The sequence below is a fragment of the Coregonus clupeaformis genome, chromosome 40, assembly GCF_020615455.1.
Source record: "Coregonus clupeaformis isolate EN_2021a chromosome 40, ASM2061545v1, whole genome shotgun sequence".
Taxonomy (NCBI): domain Eukaryota; kingdom Metazoa; phylum Chordata; class Actinopteri; order Salmoniformes; family Salmonidae; genus Coregonus; species Coregonus clupeaformis.
Genome location: NC_059231.1, coordinates 27581572 through 27603298, shown reverse-complemented (window position 1 = coordinate 27603298; position 21727 = coordinate 27581572). Strand labels below are relative to the sequence as shown.

Genomic DNA, 21727 nt, shown 5'->3' with positions numbered 1-21727 from the left:
TTACAGCCATCTTGCTTTTATTTGACGAAGTTACAGTTTCACGTTCCATCTCAGTACTATCTCTATCAGTTGAACGGAGGGCTTTATACATGTTCGTTCCATATTCAGGGCAATGGTGCCAGCGTGCATCTGGATTTCATAGCAGCTCAATTTTCTCTGCTAGCGTGGGCTAAGATTGGTATCTGATGAGCTCTGATGGCTGACATGGAAACTGCGTAAATGTCACAGGCGGAATGTTATTGATATTTATCGGTAGGTTAGACATGAGATAACCGCTGAGCATCGGCTGCAACCTGTCACAATGTAAGTACAGCATTAATCTACATCAGCTCATAAATTACCTGCCTAATGCTTGAAGTCAGGGGATCTGGCACACAATTCACTATTAATGTGTACTACGGTATTCACTTCCGGAATGTTTTGATGACGATAATAATGTCTCGGTTGAATATGTTGTTTAGCCTCTTGTAGGATTAGGCCTATAAGTCACTCAATATATGAGAATCTAATAAATGACTAAAAACTAAAATGATAAATGTTACCATTCTATGGCCCAAAATCCCTCACAGAACAATACATAAATAAATAAATAAATATTGTTTTGATTAGTCTTGAAAGGAGTTGTTAAAGTATCTTAAAACTTCAGTACAAATATTTATAACTTTATTGATAGTTTACTTGTACATTCATATTTTGTGAATCAAAAGGAAAAAAATACAAACTGTATAGTGAATCATGTTTAGGCATGCTTGCATATGAAATTATAATACTTGTGGTGGGTACAACAAATTCCATGGAGCTTAATCAAATTCAACCATCCCTGAAATGTTTGTAAACGCTGACACGCTACATTTTAGGCGAACAATGCACAACAGCCACGCATCTCCCATTGCAAATGTAACATTTAAAAAACATATAAAAATAAATGCAAAGCCATGTGAAAATGTACACTTGTATTTCAACTATTTTATAATTGTATAAACTTTCAGACAAAAATAATAAATAAAAGCACCCATATGTTTAATTTAAAATGGAGACATTGCTTAACAACTGTAAATGGATCTTTGAGAACAGAGAAAGTGTTGGTAAAACATTGTTTGAGGTAGACCTTACTACGATCTACAGACTCAGAGGCATTATTGACATTGAGATCTGTTTCTCAATGACACAAAACATTTCCAAAGCAATACCCTTTGAATTTGCAAATGTTCCAAATATTATACTTGCTGGTAGGCATTATTTATTTAGGTTGTAGATATAATCTGACTTACTTTGATAGTTAAAACATGAAAATGCAAATAAATGCAAGTTTAACATGTACAGGCCTAACAAAAACTAAACCCGTCTCTAGAACACTGCCATGCTTTTGTTGTTCCTATAACATAACTTGTAACATTTGTTAGAATCTTTGGTGGAATTTGACATAATGCTTTGTCCCATGTCAATACAATAGATTATGATAAATTATTTCAGATCCTAGTATCAGTTATTAATTTCAGCATCAAACACAGATGCTCATGTCTACCTCAACAAGTTATTATAGTTTCCTGATGTGTACAAAACTATGTTTGAAAACCATTGAATTTCTGGGGTTATGACACATGATTGAGGATGAGTTCGCAACATAACATAATATACAATGCTTTAGAAAGAACGGGTCTGTTTGGCGAAGAAATTCAACACACTGATTTATCAGTGCCTGAAACAAATGACTGAAAATCGTTTGTTTATCTCTAACAATTAACTGCTTTTTTTCTCTATTTTTTCTTCTTCATATTTACAGTATTGCACTTAAACTGCGCACAATTGCATTTCAGTTTAACTGATGATTCTTCATATTTTCAAAATTACAAAAAATTGCAGTTATACCCTTTATCCTTCTAAACGTTTCGTGAACGTCTCTTTTTGATGACATGATAAAACCCAAATCAGTTCCTTTTCCCACCCTCATTTAGTAAAGTAGTATCTGCTTGTAGTGCTGTTTATAAACGCCCACATACAAGACCTGAAGTGCAAAGAATATCTTCACTTCTATTCCCAAGAAACAGCACGATAAACAGGAAGAAAGAAAGCAAGAGAGAGAGAACAATGTGAGGAGAAAAGCAAAAAAACGTATTTTGGACACATTCCCAGCAAAACACATGTACACTCTCCATCCTCCAAAAGCAGAAAAGTAAGGGATTCGATTAGGCTTTTCCTGTCAGTCCACAGTTTAAAGGAAATCAAACCCCAATGACCTTTGACTTTGTGGATGAGGGTATATATAGTGGGCAGTTTGAATGGCAGTGATACAACAGAGTTGGGGTGTTAGGTCAGATATAACATGGCCAGGCTCCATGATAGGCCTGCAGTCCTCCAATAGAACTCATGCACTGGGCAGCGGCAGGAAAAAACACAGTGGTTACACAGAGAATATGGCCATTTCTTTTCTCTTTTTCTTTATTTTTTTCTTTGTCTTTTTTGAGTGTAAAGGTTAGAGTGGGTCCGATGCCTTGTGGTGTCAGTGTCTTTTCCCATACACACAATAGTCTGTAAAGTCAACGTGACGGCATCGGCATCAGTGAGGCTCTAGTATTTGGCCCTGCTTGCCTGCTTTGCCAGTTTGCTTTGTTCTAAAGTCTCCCGGTCTGGCCTGGCCCGGCCCTGGCCCTCGGCTCAGACAGACATCCACATGTGTTTGTACGGTCCTGGACTTGTGATGTGTGCCTGGAGTGGACTGAGCCACTGGCCCCTCAGAAGTCCTGCCTGTTGGGCGAAAAGTAAAAGGTGATTTCATTGGTATTTAATTACCGTTCTCTCTACAAATGGTTGTTTTGGCAGCTGGTTTTGTGACAATTTTCTTGCTCCCCTCCTTCTTTCTCCTCCTCTTCTTCCTCCACTCATCCTCTCCCCATCTCCCTCTCCCTCTGTGTCCCTCTTTTTCTCTCTCTCTGTCTCTTTCTTTCATTCTCCCTCTCAGTGTTTTTTTTTTTTAATGTTGTTTTGTTTAAGCTGTAAGTGTCAGACCCGATCACAGGGCTCAGTCTTGTATGAGAAGCAGGTGATTATGAGGGCGTGGGGCGAGCAGAGGGGAAGCCCGGTGGGGTCAGAGACCCAGTGCCTCGGCATGTTTTCTTGCCTTGAGTCGGAGGTCAGCGATGCTAGAATTCTTGCTGTTGCTCTTGGCAGCCGCCGCCACGGCCGCCGCTGCAGAGGCTGAGTCCGCGAGAGAGGCGATTGGTAGTCCGAAGGGTGGGGGTGGGAACATCAGGTAGGGCGCATGCGCCGCCAGGTGAGGGTGCAGGTGATGGTGGGAGTGAGCCACGCCCTCCAACTGGAGCTGGGCCTGGACCTGCCAGACAACCAAAAACAAACCCTAGGTTAGTGAGTCCCTCCCAGCCCCTCAGGCTGTGTGTGTGTGTGTGTGTGTGTGTGTGTGTGTGTGTGTGTGTGTGTGTGTGTGTGTGTGCATGTGTGAGAGGCGAGCCAAGGGTTTAGGTTTCACTGTTTGACACTATTAAATTCCCCTTCAAGTTCTACCCTCAAAGCTGTTGCTTACTGTGTGTTTTCTAAGAACAAAGTTAGGAACTGCACTCTGAGCCTTTCCCCTTTTTTCATGTCAGCTATTCTTAAAGTTAATGAATCATACATAACTTCACAGACACCACGTCCAGTTTAACAGCTTAGAAATCAAAGTCTTTCTAAGACCCTGAACAGATTTGTTTAATTCACAGTGAGAACTCCTTCATACCCTTGGAAATATGCAACGTCTTGTTATCCTGATTATGGATTCAATTGCATAAATAAATACAAATTCACCCAAAAAATATTAACGTATTTAGAGTTATAAATATTTATCCAGACATATTCCTGAGCAAAGGGAAAGCCAAAGTCATAAGGACCATAGAGTATCCGTTTGCACATTCTTGGCAATTATTTTATGAGGAGTAGGTGAAAATTAGAAATCCCTGTACTTCAGAGGGAGAGCTACGTTGCCTCTTGCCATTTCTCATGCGTTTCAAATGCCACAGGAAGCACGGACATAAGTGAAGAGCCTCATGCTTTCTCATCCAACCCAAATAAAACTTCATTTAAGCGACGCATGGTAAACGTTTTAAGATAGAGCTAAATGTTTCAACCAATTTAAAATGTGGCGCTATTTCGACATAGCCAATAACATGGAAAATGACTGAAATTAAAGTTGTTTAACTGCGAGAGAGAATTAAAATAAACCGCAAAATATGCTTTCTTGGACGGTATTTCATTACATATTGCTGACCAGTTTTTGTACTTGCACTGCATTGCATTGACACGAGCCACAGACACAAGCCAATGCATAAATGCCCAGTAGGCCTTCCTCCATATTGTCTTTCTCACCAACTGTCACTGTTACCAAACACTCAAAGAATAGGCCTGATTCCAGATGCATGGATACTGACTTTCATAAGGCACAGTTAACACTCAAACAAAGAGCCTTGTTCCAAATGTATGAATGCAGACTGTCAGTGAAACACAGAAGGGAACCCCTCTTTGAGAAGGAATCTCTCAGCGTGTTGTTGTTAAGTTTGCTGGAAGGATCAGTGAAATGGAACTGGGCATGAGCTGCTACAGGCGCTACCCAGTCCCCGGCACAACAGGTGGTCAATATTTGTGTGTGTGTGTATCTGTGTGTGTGCACGTGTGAATGCCTGTGCATTTGTGTGAACATGTGTACGTGTGTATACATGCAGGGGTACATGTGTGCTTGCATAAGTGTGTTACAGCCAGCCCAGTGCCTTTCTGTCTCAGGCCTGTAGAGGTAGTGCTCTTCTCTCAGTATGCAGGCCTCATGCCTCCCTCCCTGCCAATGCAGCTCACCACCAATATCCATCAGAGCCTTCTCCAGTCGCTGCTTTCATCATCTCTTTTATGTGCTTGCATTGCCGCAGTGTTGGCTTAATTAGGCCCAAGCTTTTCACAGGGGTGAACAGACAACCCAACGGCCAGGCCGCAAAAACAGACCTCACCAGATCAAATGTCTCTCCAACAAACACAAACACACACACACACACACATCCGCTCTTAACGCACCCCAAAGGTGAAAGGTGCTTCGGGGTTGAGTTGACTCTCACACACCGCCCTCCAGCTCCATAGAGTTCTCAATCACCACAGCCTTTGTAAACTACAACCTCGGACGATAGGTGTCTAATTTTAGCATAATAAGGGCATATGCACCTCTCTCCAATATCTCTCTCAGATTCAGAGATGATTGAGAAGTATGGTTGTTTATATTTTGGGGATTAATATCAACTATACCTTCTAAGAGACTAAAAGAGCTGGAAAAGTAGGGTACATTTTTATGACTGCATCAAACCATTCAACCATGCTAACACATTTAGAAACTATAGCTTTTTTGTCAGTTAAGCTCCTTAAAAGTCTATTGACGCACCCATGCTTCAATCTAAGTAACATAATAATACAAATCCCCATCAAAATCTGTCAGTTTAAGCTAGAGATATCTGGTTTTTGCATGGGCTGCGTCTCAATCCACCACATCCGCCTATGTTGGCCATCCGCATCAGCGGTGATAGGTGGCCGAGCTACAGCGGTGTTTGTCAGACCATGACACATCCTGAAAACGTCTGTAGCAGAAAGGGGAGACTCTCACGAACACGATGGTATTCTCTGTTTTGCTCTACGACCCCCACAAGTGTCACGGGACTCGTCTGAAGGTAACCCATACAAATTAATGGAAGGATGGAGGTAGTTTTGTGCCAACAAAAATAAGGGGTTAAATATGTGTCCAAAAAAACACAAATATTTCCTGAGTTTTCTTATATCTCCTAGATATAGGACAGACACTTCCAAACCTTATTCCTTATGATTTATTTTTTTACTGTCTTTTTTTGCCATTTATGAATGTGTTATTCAATGTGTTTCTAAGGCTATAGTAGTAAAGTTCAAATTCAATATTTTATCAAATATTTGTTTTTATATACCTAAAGTGGTCCTAAAATTCAAAATGACCTTCTTAAACAATTCCATATTAGAACCCCCCCCAATGGCTTTGACTTTTAGAGGTTAATGGATTTTGAATATTAACTTTTGCTTATGCACAATCACTCACTTGCATGCCTGCATTTCATCAGTAAATGTTTCACGTAGGATTCATTTCATGAAAAAGAGAAAACAACATACCTGTTGAAAAGGCATCCGTAGAGCTCCCATGTTGACATATGGAGCTACTCTGCAGGCATCCAGATGACTGGCAATGCCCAGAGTGACACCTGGAAAGTATGAAGAGGTGTCTGTCAGACAGTGAGACAGTTAAGTTTGATTATAAGGCTGATATGGTTGGTCAAAGGTTACAAGATGACATTGTACATTTTGCAAGTGATTAATCAAACATAATAAAGTACATGCACATGATAGTAGATCAGCTTTACAGTCTGGAACATAGGCCTACATAATTATTGTAAGAAATGCGCGATATAACATACTAGCAAACAATTTAGCAAGTGTAAAATTACAAGTGTAATAATCATCACAACATAAATCATAAAAAATACAAGTAGATGGATAGTAAATAGAATTTACCTTTATGCATCTGGTTTTCTTGTTTTCGACATTTTGCTCTTCTGTTTTGAAACCAAACCTTGAAACCAAAATGTAAACAGTGAATGAGGGCATTGTAGAATATCCATGTTGGGGAAGCTACTCTGAAAATATATTTTATACTGGAAGAAGTTAAGCTACACTAAAGCTACACTTAAGAAAAATATAGTTTACTTAACTAAAGTTACTTTGAAAAAGTAGTTCACCACATCCAAACTTCTTCGGGAAAATCATCATATGTAAATCTGAAATGTTATAGACTACAAATTGCAAGGTCCGATCACTTTAGGGTCATATGTTACCAGAATTTGTAATGTAGCCTATTAAACACAAACATTATGTTTCAAGTGGAAATTAGGCAGGTCTGATGCCGAAAAAGAAAGGAAATTATTGCCTACTTCACCCATATTTAATTGTATTTTTTCAACAACAAAAAAAGTAGTGTAGTTCTAGTAGCCTAGTTAGTTATACTGCTACATGGCAAAAAAGTTAACTACTGAAAACACTATCTTGATTTGAATTTAGTTCAACTACCACCAAGCTACCGTAAAATGCAGTTAATGCACTCCCCAACACTCCCCAACACTGAGAATGTCGATGATGACATTACTGCACATAAAAGTAGCCTATAAACCTATACTGTTTTAATCATGAATTACAACTGATATAATTGCCTACACTATTATAGATAATATAAGATCGAATATATTATCTATAATAGTCTAAAATAATATACAACATATCGTCACAAAATGTATAGCCTAACAATATTTGTTGATAGTCCTACTCTAATTTACGTAGGCATATGTGCTTAAAAAACGGTACCAAAAAGGTCACTATTACTCCGACTAATCTACAGCATAGCCTATTGTTAATTATCATCAACCTAATTTCCCTCCACGAATCCATTATCTCCTCTCCCCTCTGACCCCAGTAATGATTATCATTTACAGTAGCCAGATTAGCGACTACAGAACAACAAAGGGCACCTTAATTACTCAAGGTGCTGCAGCCATTTTAACGCGTGTGGATTGGACTGTAATAATACGTTTGTCGATAAAGTATGCATTATTGACATAGCATGCCCCAACTCTCCCTCCATCACATAGCCTATTGGAAACAAATGTTTGTTTAATGTTGTGTTTAGAAGAGAATAATTTAGGATTAGGCTATTATTGGCCTATTATTAACCTTTCCTATTATTAGTAGTATTGTTATTATTATTATTATTATTATTATTATTATTATTATTTATTTTTTTCACCTTTATTTAACCAGGTAAGCCAGTTGAGAACAAGTTCTCATTTACAACTGCGACCTGGCCAATATAAAGCAAAGCAGTGCGATAAAAACAACAACAACACAGAGTTACATATGGAATAAACAAAATGTACAGTCAATAACACAATAGAAAATCTATATACAGTGTGTGCAAATGTAGTAAGTTATGGAGGTAAGGCAATAAATAGGCCATAGTGCAAAATAATTACAATTTAGTATTAACACTGGAGTGATAGATGTGCAGAAGATGATGTGCAAATAGAGATACAGGGGTGCAAATGAGCAAAATAAATAACAATGTAAATAACAATATGGGGATGAGGTAGTTGGGTGGGCTAATTAAAGATGGGCTGTGTACAGGTGCAGTGATCGGTAAGCTGCTCTGACAACTGATGCTTAAAGTTAGTGAGGGAGATAAGTGTCTCCAGCTTCAGAGATTTTTGCAATTTGTTCCAGTCATTTGCAGCAGAGAACTGGAAGGAATGGCTGCCAAATGAGGTGTTGGCTTTGGGGATGACCAGTGAGATATACCTATTATTAAGCCTGTATGGCTATATCATTATTCTTATAGGCTACTGCTAATTGTATTATTTCATTGTTTTAGGTTATAGCATAAGGTGTATTTAATTAGTTTACTTTTTAATCAATTATGTTCTTGTCTCTTAAAGGTCTGTATTGACACAAAATAAAATAAAACATATATATATATATATATATATTTACAGCTATATATATTACGTGCCAGAATGCTAAGCAAAGTGAACTACACTGGTTGCGACAGTTATTTCTTCATTAAGGACCACTCAATGATGCGCTATACAAACACCCTAATCTCGTTTCCTTTAGATTTTTATTAGAGACAGTGAATAATGACATTTAATTTAGCTCTGTACCAGAAACCCAAATATATTAGTCGTAATCGAATTACTGCACGCTGCTCACCAAGCGCTCATAACTTTCAATTAGATTCCTCAGCTGCGCGCGACGTGGGGCTTCTGTTCCGACGCCTAAGTGCAGGTTAATACTCTTCTTTCTACCACATGCCTTACAATTTACTTTTGATAGATTTGGGGGTTTCAAATCGAAAAACGGTCGGCTGCGACATGGATTTTAATAGTGTGTGATTTTAACCCTCAAGGCCCATTTCAGTCTATATGCGTGGATAGTGTGTGTTATTGTTGTAAATATTGAGTAAATATTTATCCCATTGCGTTTTAACAGGTAAATGCTAACCCCCTGTTATACCACAATTTGATTTTGGCCATGTTTAAAATTACTTTTTTTTATGTCGCGCTTGCAAGCTGTCACACGGTGTAGACTTCTAATATTAGGCTACTTAGTCCTCCGATTAGATCTCGGAACACGAGGTGTCCCACCGACTGAGTTCCAGCAGAATTGAATTATTTCTAATCCATTTTTATGGGAGCAATATATCAAGCCAATGGCAGATATTACAAAGACAACGCGGGGGGAAATGAGGTGACTGACATACGATGGTGTCCCCTGAAGCACTCGTACAATCTCTTCATTAATTTTAATGATGTGGTAAGATCTTTCCGAAGCACATAAGCAACTTTTCTTCTACAATAATCTGCCAGGAGAAAGAAGACGGATTCAGTTTAATCCAATGCCACTTGAGCAACTATGATGTGGCAAAGGCTATAGGCGTCATTTTATTTGTTTAAAAGCAACAGTATTTTGGTCATGTAAAAAATAGACCAATGTTATCATGATATACATTTCTTTGATAATGGATAGTGTTTTATGGCAATTTTTTAAAACAACAAATGAACAGTAACCAGTAGGCTTACTTATTATTATTAGCAGTAGTAGTAGTAGTAGTAGTAGTAGCAGTAGCAGTAGTAGTAGTAGTAGTAGTAGTAGTAGTAGTAGTAGTAGTATTGTTGTTGCACTATTATTGCACTTAATACCTAAAGTTAATTTAGAAATATTGTCAAACAAATCTCACCGAGGTCGTGAGGTCAATATGTATAATATCGATCCAATAAATAAACTCGTGTGGCTTTTAACCATGTCGACACAGTCATATCTGCACAGTTTGTTGCATCTAATATTGCATGATATGTTTGTCTCATTGCATCACACTCTCTGGAGTGTGTAACATCTCCGTATAACTGAGCCTTGACAACAGGCAGGTCGGACCAAAAGAATATTAGGCCTACATAGCTCATGAAAATTAAACATAACCATTGATGTTTTATCAAACGGGTGAATAAATTATATAAAAACGTAAGCCTCAGCGCCATCTTATTTTGACGTTACTGTTTTAAATTATTCCTGAATATTTTCATTGTTTTACACGTGCACATAATATAATAGATACATGCCAAAGCTTGCACCTAAACGTGTTTAAACGTGTGTTAAAATAAAAAAAAGACGCTGTTCCACGACGATTCTACCCCAAAACTGACCGGTTAACAATTTGATTTATTTCAAAATATTTCCCTTTGCCAATAGGACAACATACATTGTTTTAGTAAATGTAGGCTATCTAAAAACATTTTTTTTATAGCCACGTAGTTTTTAAACGGCACCCTTATCAATATGGTTTGTAGGCTACAGCCTTGCAAGTGTTTGCTCTATAGCCTTCTGAAACGTGTTTCATTTGTTAACATACATCATTACTGATTTAGGCCTTACATCCATTTTGTCCATCTTATTCCGCATCACGAATTACAGTAATCTTCCTGCGTCACACACTATGACCCCAGCCTCTGTCACTGGACGTCTCAATCTAGCAACCTCTCACACGTTGTTTTCAGAACAATCCTTGATGCTTTGCGCTTAAAAGCTCAACCTATTTAGACCCACATTTGAATAAAATAAAATAAAAACGTATGCAATTTAGGGACAGGCCTATCTAGGGTTTTGTCCAAAAGCTTTAGGGTTATGCTTTTCACTTCCGGGTGTTACCTGTACTCTCGCCTCTGACAGTCCCAGCCTCTGGCTCAGCTCTTCCCGCATGAAGGCGTCGGGGTAGTGCGTCTCGTCGAACAGGCGCTCCAGCTCGTTGAGCTGTTCCAGGGTAAAGTTTGTCCTGCTCCGCCGCTGCTTCAGTTTGCTCTGTGCGTCCTCATCCTCAGACTTTACGTCCTCCTTCTTCTCTTTACACTCATATATCCCTACGTGAATACATACAACGTTTTCAAAAGACAGTACATCTCTAGATTAAACACAAAAAACTCTTACACACCTGCAACTACAGCTTGGCTTTACACACACACATACACACACACACACAAACGTCCGTGTCTATAGTGTAGCTTATATTAATTTGGTGGAATCCATAGTATGTGTTATGGTAGCCAGCCAGAGACAGCAAACAGAACATGATTAACAACTTCGATCTCTATTGGTCAAAATACAAGCCTGCAAACTTACAAACCAAAATGCAGGCTATGGCACCGTGGGTATACTATAATGACAATTATTCACATACATACATATTGATATCTTCGACCATAAAATCATGTCACTATTAGGCCTTATAATTTCCTTAGTGGTATTTGCCTACAGTCTGCACATGGATCCTTCATTGGAAGGAATGACCACCTGAAAACGCCACAATTTTCACTGGACAATTTGAAACTGAGCACTGTGATACCAAACAATTGTAGTTTATTCATGTGATTTTTATTTTGGAAAATGGTACGTGTTTTATATTGTTAATTGTTTTATCAAATACAGTACATTATAAAACCTTTATATATAAAATAGTAAGCCTATATACAAGTTATTTATCGGGTTATTTCAATGGTTGGTATAATAAGCCTATCATACAGCAAACTATTTCCACGGTAGTTGATCATTACAAACCTAATAAATAGCTTAACTTCGAATCTATAAAATATTTCACAAGGTTAAAGTGTTGCGTAAAAGACAGTTATTTTCAAATAGGCATATATAATATGTTTAAGATTATCAAAATATTATTGCCGGGGCTAAAGTCATTATTACTATCAACACCTTGTGCGTTGTCTGTAACAATTGTTTTCCATCATCATTAGACGGACCTATTGTGTGCTATACAACAACGTAAACGTCCTAACACTGATATTACAGTGCAAGAGCATACATCCAACTTCGAGGTGCACGGGTTAATTTTGTGTATGAACGTTTTTAATTTCTGTTATGTCATGAAAATGCGAGCAAGAAAAACTTCATATAGGTTAACACTGTCCAAATAACAATTTATGGTCCAATGAACAATAGTTTAAAATATAAAGTATAAGCTACTGCATGCTGATGCAAGTACCACTCCTATTAATTGTACAGTGGAAACATCGAATTAGGCCTATCATTATGCATATAATCGCCATCAATACGATATTATTCAACGATATGATTTGTTAATAAATACAATGGTCGACAGGAGTGAGAGAATATTGATATTATCTAGGCTACATTCGTTTGGACCACTGCTTTTCACTGCAAACGACATGCCAGTAGGCCTATTATAGAGAAAGTGTTTCGAAGAATCTGCACATTATAACGACGTGTGCTTACGAAAAAATCTAAACAGTTACTGCAATAATTGAAAAGTCTTCCTTATAGTTTTGACCTTGTAAATGTTTTGGCCACCACATATTGATGTACTTTTACAATCGGTGCACCGAAAGTAATCGTGAAAACCAAGGGCTTGGTTCGTGTAAGAATGCAATGCAATGCATCTAGGACATTCACGCTACACAACTCGAACGGGTGGATAAAAACGTACCTTCCGTGGCCCTTGAAACGTTAAACTCCTTGAGTTTTTCTTTCTCAAGCTCTACGTGCTCCTTGAATAGATGTACCGGACAGTGGTTGCTGCCTTCCGTTATGTCCTGTAGACTTGTCTCCGAGTTCCCCAGCTCCCTCGCCCGCGCCAAGCCACTCTCCAAAACTTCCCTGTACGTGATACTCTCCTTACTGCTCTCCTTGGTTTTCTGGTCGAAAGATTTCGAGACGAACGCCGTAAGTTCTTCCATGGCCGTTCAGTGGTCCTGAGCACGGAACCCCACTTTAAAATGACCTATATAACGTTAGTTGTCAGCTCTTCGCGCGCTCGGTCGTAAAAGGCAGCGATATTGGGGGGTGGAGAAGAGGTGAGATCACTCCTGCTGTTATGACTGTGTTTTTGAGAGCACACTATTTATACACCGCCACCTCAGCCCAGCCCCCACCTCTGCGTCTTGGGCAATTATGGGCTGCTCGACTTATCTGAATTCAACTTTCAGCAGCTTTTCCAGAAATCAATGCTTCCATGGAGGCAGTTAATTGAATTAGGGGTCATTAAAATGCCTACGGTACCTTACGGTGAAATGAGTGGGAAATCTGTAGACTATTAATTAATTCGGCGATAATTTCATTAACGTGATTTAGAGATATGAATACGGAGTTGCTGGGTTTTCTCCTCCTGGTGTTGTTATTTGTTTGAGTTGACAACTAAGAATTTAAAGCACATAGGCGGTCTAACAACATGATCAGATATAAACGACTCACCCTACATTGATAAAAGAATACACTATTGTGTTTTTTTTTTTAAAGTGGAAAACATTTGCAGTAGGCTAGTGATGATGTAGCCTATTAGATAATGTCTATAACCGTGGTCCATGATTCGAGTACAATTAGGCTACGCATGTCATTTCTCGAGAGGGAGAATTAGCTTAACTAAGTATGAAACCTAATTATTTTTGTTTTGCAGGTGTGAATCGTGTGACAATACTTGGAATGAGGCCCCAGTCCACACATTTTCTGAGATTGTAAATTACTTTGAAATATTGCTAATAAATCGCATGCCAATGATTATAAATATAATGTCCTTAATGATAATCTAATGACGTTTTGGAGAGCAGAGGTAAATTACAAATTATTTGACTTCGTTGATGATACTATCTCATAAACTAGTGAACAAATATTCACGATGAAATGCATCTATTATTAGTTGTTTTGTATGCATAGAAATGTGATAGAAAGTAGACTAACATTACACCGTAAATGTACGCTATAGTATAGGGGCATATACTGCTAATCTAACTGAACAAATCTCAGTGAATGAGACAAGTAGGCCTACACATTTTGTTCATAATTCATATCATTCAAGCACCTCTGGGAGTGCTCTAAATGTTAAACTGGATTTATCCTAAAATAAAATACATTGATAATCAATACAATTAGGCTGCAAGTGGTGGAAAATGTTCCTTGATTTATATCTAGGATTTTCATGGAAATACATGTAGGCTATAATAGCTGAACATTATCTAAAACGCATGCATCGGTCCAGCTCAGAAACACAAAAGGCCGAGAGAAGAGAGCTGTCTCTGGGGTATTCTACCCGGAGCGCCCCGGCAGTGTGAAAGCGCTCAGTAAAGCTGTGCTCTCTAATGACGTGTTTTGATATCTCTCCATTTATCACAAAACCCGTCTCGCAGCGACTGACGCGCGCGGGCTGAGAGACGTTGTTGCGCCCTTTGTTGTTAATGGACGTAATTTTAATGGACGTAAATCCTCCTCATGACACAGATTTGTGTTCAGAATCGAGTGCCTCGATAATGTCTCCATATAGAATAATTTGACTTGTAAAAGGCTGTGCCTGTGTGGTCAATAACGAAATAAATCCTACTTGGTCTCCATAACCATAGCACTAACTTATTCTGGGATGAATACCCATCACAACCCATTATTCAAATCATGGCAATATTGGTTGCTATCTTCAATTATAGGCTACCTCATAGGCCTATTTCAGTTTGTGTCCATGGTTCAACAGAGAACAACAACTACTAGGTGATACAGGTGAGAGGCTGGCTGTTTTGGCTGGCTGTTTTAGAGGTTACCAAACCACCACTAAAGGTGCTCTATATGATTAATTGGATTGAAATTGCCTATAACAATATATTAATTGTAGACCTGTTATATGAAAACATCATTTATTTAGTTAGTGAAATATTAATATTTAGGATGAAAATATCGAAAAGTAATGCAATGTTGTAAATGTAATGTAAAACAACAACAACAAATAGTGTGACATAGCCTATTTCGAAATGTGAGTCTTTTCATCTGACATGCATTTCAAACTAGGGTTTTCTCTTCATCAGCACAATCTTAATTGTGAAACTTCAAAGTGTTTCTTTTTTTTAAACGTTTGAAAATTAGTGAGTGCAGTCCAATTGACGTGGAGTATCCACATGTGGTGCCCAATCAACAACAGGCTCGAGGGTATCGGAATACACCAGCACAAATAATCGAAGAGTGATGTTCTATATGCAGCAGAGCTCATGTTGCCATAGTTTAGCGGCGAAACATCCTTAAAGGGACACGAATCATATTCCCCCTTCTCTTTATATCTCCAACATTTTCAACACCCCTCCCACCCCGTCTGTCTCAGTAGTTCTTAATAGGGTATTTTATTTCAGTAGTGTGGCAATGAGTATCCGAGGAAAGTCAGAAGAGTCATTCACCTAATACTGTAGCCAGCTGAACGGTTATGTGGCCTATTGTAACTGAGTAATTTGAATTTCATGATAACAAGTGTTGCTTTGCCCATACAGAGTTTCAACATCAACAGTCTTGTAGGCCACACATTTATCTCCGTTTAGCCTACTGATTCTATTTGCTATGCCTGCATTATATTGTCAACGAATACAAACATATATTATTATGATTATGATTATTGTTGTTATTGCTGTTGTTATCATGAGCAAATTCATATTACTAATCCGTTTTGTTGGTCACATTATTCTGTTCAAAACAGAACATAAATCAAACCGGCTGAAATAGAAAATATATTATTGTTGACAATGTTTCGATATTCAAAATAGAATACATTGATAAATAAAATACAAACTATTACCAGTAAGAATCATCCATCTGTTTTGTCATTTCGTAATTTTCGCATAAATTTATGCCAAACATCTAAATCTCGAAATTGGACATCTATCTATGTCCTGTAAATTGATGCCAAACATCAACATTTCGAAATTGGACATTTATCTATGTCCTGAGGAAGTCAGGAAATGCCTTCAAAACCGGCCACTGGGGGCAACAGTGAGCACTATTACCATCAATTGGACAGGGTGGTGGATGGGTGTTATCCAATGAGTCTGGATCCTAAGGTTGCATAGTCAATCCTAGTTGTGGACACTGATTTTCATTAATCCTATGACTCTGGATCAGTAGGTTGTGTGCTCGATCCCAGTCGTGAACACTGGTTTTTTATTTATGGTTTTAACCCTATCCCAAACCCAGTCGTGTTCGATTAATCTGATGACTCTGGATCAGAAAGTTGGATGTTTGACACTGTTTTTAAAATATTTGTTATTTTAACCCTATCCCAAACCTTAACCCTTACCTTAACCATTCAGAATGAGTGCCTAAACTTAAAGGAAAACTCCACCCCAAAACTATCTTTTGGTATTTGTTTCTTTAGTCCATTGTTAATATAGTCCAAAAATGTTTTGCATGTTAGCAGTCATGTAAGCAATGAAGTTTTCAAGATATAGCTGTGCCAGCTGCATTTCTGTATTTAAAAATATATATCTCTTGAAAACGTGCTGACATTCAAAATATTTTGGGACTATACCAACAATGGACTAATGAAACAAATACCAAAATATAGTTTTTGGGTGGAATTTTCTGTTAACCCTTAACTTCGAAATTTGGAGAAATGGAACATACAGAGCAGCAGGAGCAACAAAAACACTTTTGGAGCAACATTGAAATGTGACGTTTGGAGAACGTGGATGAAGACTGTGAGAGCTTGTTGAGAAATATACTTTGAGGTAGCTTAATTATCATGTTTGCCACATCATTCGTAAGATAGCCTCTACCGCAGACGTTTGGCTGGAAACAGCCTTATCTGCCATTTTATTTTGAATTCCCACCACGTGTCTGGATTTGAATTCTCTGCGGGGAGTGTAAAAAAGAATTAGGTAAACACAGAAGTTGTCTTCTCCTTATAAGAGTCAATATTACCCCCTCTATTTGGTTGGCATTGGGAAAGGCAGGTTGGATAATCATTTCAGGATCTTTGACCAATCCGGTCTCCTCTACAGCAAAGCAGCCTAAAAGGACCAAGTTGCACTGTTAAGTAATTTCCACCAATGGATGGCTAAAAGTGAAGAATCTACATGTTCAACCATCGATATAAGATTACTGTTTCCTTTTCTATCTGATGATTATAGGGGGAAAAACAGTCATCCTTTTTAATAATGGTGTCAGCCTTCAGGGTATTATTTAGCACACAGTATACAATGTAGCCAATTGATGCAGTGGTTTTGTATTTTTACTAAGTATCAAGGTTTGGGTAGCCTTTGCCATCTGTGACAGTTTGTGGTCCAGTGAATACTGAACTCCCCTCACATTCAAACATTTTCAGAAAACAAGACATACATGGCCTGGCAGTAGTTTGTAAACAAAGATACAGCATAAACATGTCTAAGACAGGTTTGATTGAGTCAGTCTCTAGAGCACTGCATCTTTAAATAGCAGCAGGCAAAACACTGTTACTTTAAGAAATAATTGGTTGGAACCATGCAGATCTATACCTAACAAGTTGGCAGAGCTGGAGATGAGAGCAGTGGGTCCAGCTGCAATAAAACAAACATAAATGTAATGGTATCTGAGTGCTCATCTAGTGCTAATCTCGTGTCCTCCTTCCCTGCCTCTGATAGGCTTTGGCACATTATTAGCCAATCACATTATTAGCCAATCAGCAGGTTTGAATGACTTGAATACGATTCAGAGCTGCATGCATGGGACAGAGAAAGACTGCAAACTGTGGGGAGTAGGAATGTCTATGACGTAAGTGTGTGCCTGTGTGTATGTATGTATTGACTATGATTCGTTGTGTCTGGGGGAGTGCTTATGCTGCGTTCATAACCAAGTGGGAAGGTGGAAATTACCAGTTGTGAAGTCGTAAATACGAGTTGAATGCGTTCACGTGCTCTGAACTCGTTGAGAAACGCCGATTGGCTAGTAGAGCCCCACAGTGGAGGTGTCATAAAACCTAGCAGTCAAACAGGGAATGGTTCCAATAGTTTTTCCACCGTTCATTTTCCCATAGGGGATTTTAGAAACACTTAAAATAAGGGCTGTGTTACGTGTAGGCTAACTCTGGCGTGACGTTTTGATAACCATGTAAATCTCTTTCGGACAAGGTGACTTTTATTCATATATTCGGCTCTATCTATTTTCAGATTCGAAAATGCTAATTAGCATCAAATTAGAGATCATGCAAGACTACAAATCCCTGCAAGCTCCTGCACGTCATCTCTAGCTGACACCTTTGCTAACAGGTATTGTGTCAATTTAAAACTTGCCCAAGACAGTTCACAGAATTGTCAATTTAAAGAAATGTATTCAATACTACATTTAGCTAACATTAGATAGTTAATCCAGTGATTGTTACCTTTGCCTCGAATCGGTTGTCTCCTCCAGATCATCATGGCATTTGTAGTTCTTTATGATAGCCACATTAGCAGCTAATTAGCATTTCATTTGTTGGGGGTAAATACAGGCAAATATATTGGTAAAGGTCACCTTGTCTGAGACAGATTTACACAGTTATCAAAACACTACACCAGGGTGAACCTTCACGAAACACAGCCCTTATTTGAAGTGTTTCTAAAATCCCCATTGGGAAAAATGAATGGTGGTAAAACGATTAGAACCATTTCCCTGTTTGACCGCTAGATTTTATGGGTATTATGACTCATACTGTGGTACTCTATGGCAAACAAGCTGTGTCAACCACACACTAAAAGTACAGCTATCATGCTCACAAACAAATTATAAAAAAACAACAACATATAAATAAATTGCTTTTTTATAAATAATGTTTTGTTATTGAATTTAACTGCCAGAAATGAAGGTCATTTCCTTGGTAGGTGATGTCAGAGGTCAGCATGTGGGAGAAGTCGGAGCTCAGGGATGATAGATGAGTTTCCCACTATTAATTACCAGTTGAAGGGGGGTTCAAATTGATTTTTCCCAGTCGTATGTGGTAAATACCACCTTCCCACTTGGTTATGAATGCTGCATAAGACCTCTGCTTGGAAGCCTGACTAGGTGGTTGTCAGTCCCTCTTGTTCTAGCAGGGGCTGGGCCGTGAGAGGGTAAAGTGGAAAGTAAGGTAGAGTCAGGACTGGGCTTCCGGTGGACTAGGCGGCCTAAACTCTGACAAATGCCGCAACAGCGTTTGAACATGCCTGCATTGCCAGACTAAACGTTAATTTTTTTGTTGTTGAAATTAATAATTATTTTTCTTATCCAAAATGGCTGAGTCAGATAGGCTATGTTGTTTTGAGGTGGAATTGACTTGCACTTATAACGATTTACTACAGAGTTTAGAAGAAGATGACAAGAAATGAAATGTATCTTCATAATAAAGTAACTACTTGGCAGAAAACATAACAAACATTTGCAAACCAGCATATGTTTAAGGTGAACAGATTTATCTAAAGACACTTTTGAATCAACTATACCAATATAAAGAAAAGTATATGTGTACGTTTTCATTTCTCTGACTCATAATCCAGGCAAATCATGATTTATGGCAGATTGTGTTTCCTAAATGTTATACTTATAGCCCCAAGAGAGGTCAGTAAGCTCTTCATTTCCAATTCCTCAAAAAATTGACATAAATCATTCTCAAATCATCATGTTTGCATAGGGCAGGGAATAGCTAACCTGCAATATCAGTCATTTAAGAAATCTGGTACTATTGAGATAGATAGTTCAATGATTTACCCCTAAATGTTTTGAGATGCACCATCTTCAAAGGAATGCCCACTAAACAGACACACAGTCTCATTTAGTATGGCATCGGTTGGTTTCTGCCTCTCCAGACTGTTAGGAGGAGTGCCAACACCAACTGTACTGTACTACAGCTATGCTGTGCTCTGCTCTCGTTTGCTCAGGTCTGCTCTGCTCTCAGTATCCAAACTGGGCAGAGGAGCACAAGGACAAGGTTTAACCCATCTTTTGCACAATTTAGGGTCACACTTTAAGTTAACATAACATGTTGTATAACATGTTGTTACATGGGATTCTAATTTATTGGTTTTATCACATGTAACTACAGTGTTACCCTTTCAGAAGATTTATTCTAATTTCTGAATTCATCTGATAAATATTCATAAAATGATCTGATTTAACCTCTGGTAACGGACTGTTCTATTGTTGCAAGTATAATTGCAGATGATCTTTAATGACAGTCATTATTAATAGTGTTTGTTTATGAAATGCCAGGTGCCTGTCTTGAGACATTTTTGTTTTACTTATTTTGTATAGTTGCTGTTTTGTTTGGTGCATTCATTTAGGCCTCCTAACATTACTAGAGCGCCGGTCTGTTGAGAGTAGGCTACAGAGTACAGTATCCGACTATCCGTTACCATCTGGTTTGAGGGCAAAATAATTTAACATGGCAAAAATACCAGATTCTGCTGAACATTAGTGTACAAAGCAGTAGGAGGCCGTGGGGGAATATATTGGTCTCCTCTTTGGATTGTTATTTTTCCTCATGTATTTTCTGTCTGCTATCTACCCACAGGGCAAAGAGGCCTTAGTTTCAAAGAAGGCATGAAATTGACATTATACCCTGAAATACTGTGCATATTTGCAGGGAAAACACAGTAATGCACTGACAATTCTTCCAACTCACACAGTTATTCTTTTAAGAGGATCAGACATTTGTACGCAACACTAGATTCGGTATTTTGTTGTTTTTCTGGACTTGACTTCAAATGTTCAATCCGCTCCCATTGAATGACCATGAAACTTTGCTGGATAGTTGCATCATGTGACTGGCCAAAGCCCTAATAGCAGCGTGTTAGTCAGTCATAGCCTGTAGCATTAATTAATTTGTCTAATGTGAAGATGGATTAAGTTCCCCCTTGGCAGAGGAACGCTCCCACCAACATGTTAACAACGTCTTCAGAGACCAATGAGGCCCATTTACAGTAAGTGTCTGTTTAAGAGAGAGGGAGAGAGAGAGGTAGAGAGAGAGAAAGCGAGAGAGTGTGTGTGTGTTGCTACAGCGGGCTATAAGGGGTCCCTCCGGTGTCAGCCACAGAGAGCAAGGCCATTTGACACACACACAGACATGCTTTAATAGAGCACAGCTACACTTGCTCAATCATGCAATTAGAGTGAGTTATACAGAGAAAGACACTCTCCGTTACTCCTCTGTCTGTGATGGGAGGGAGGGAGGGGGAGACAGAGAGAGAGAGGATATAGTAATTTACAGAGGTTGATTTATGCCCTGCTGGTCTTAAGAAAGAAGTAGTCACTCACTGATAGCCAAGCTCATTACGATTAATTAATTAACGACAGGATACAGAGTGACAGAGCAGAGGAGCGGGACAGAGGGGACAGAGAGGGGGGGGAGAGAAGACTTGGAGAGGGGATGGAGGAGTTGGGGAGGGGGAGAGGGGAGTTGTGGAGGAAGGAGAGCGAGAGCGAGAGCAAGAGCGAGAGAAAGAGAGAGCGAGAGAGCGAGAGAGCGAGAGAGCGAGAGAGCGAGAGAGCGAGAGAGCGAGAGAGCGAGAGAGCGAGAGAGCGAGAGAGCGAGAGAGCGAGAGAGAGAGAGAGAGAGAGAGCGAGAGAGCGAGAGAGCGAGAGAGAGAGAGAGAGAGAGAGAGAGAGAGAGAGAGAGAGAGAGAGAGAGAGAGAGAGAGAGAGAGAGAGAGAGAGAGAGAGAGAGAGAGAGAGAGAAAGAAAGAAAGAAAGAAAGAAAGAAAGAAAGAAAGAAAGAAAGAAAGAAAGAAAGAAAGAAAGAAAGAAAGAAAGAAAGAAAGAAAGAAAGAAAGAAAGAAAGAAAGAAAGAAAGAAAGAGAAAAGTAGGGGAACATAGATGATCCGGGGAGGAGAATAACTG

The 21727-nt window shown here is 38.8% G+C and overlaps 1 protein-coding gene across 3 annotated transcripts; it reads right to left on the bottom strand.

The window, feature by feature from the left end:
* Positions 1–641: 641 nt before the first annotated feature.
* shox (short stature homeobox) lies at positions 642–12969 on the bottom strand. 3 transcript variants are annotated; one of them, XM_041863532.2, is made up of 6 exons: positions 12593–12969; positions 10789–10997; positions 6556–6613; positions 6157–6266; positions 3119–3331; positions 642–2745 (listed from the first exon to the last, which is right to left on the bottom strand). In XM_041863532.2, the coding sequence occupies exons 1-6, from the start codon at positions 12840–12842 to the stop codon at positions 2656–2658; spliced, it is 930 nt and encodes a 309-aa protein (XP_041719466.1). In that variant the 5' UTR covers positions 12843–12969; the 3' UTR covers positions 642–2655. The 3 variants fall into 3 exon arrangements, with proteins under 3 accessions (XP_041719466.1, XP_041719473.1, XP_041719482.1); XM_041863539.2 differs by having other exon boundaries at positions 6157–6245; XM_041863548.2 differs by having other exon boundaries at positions 2653–3331.
* Positions 12970–21727: the final 8758 nt, after the last annotated feature.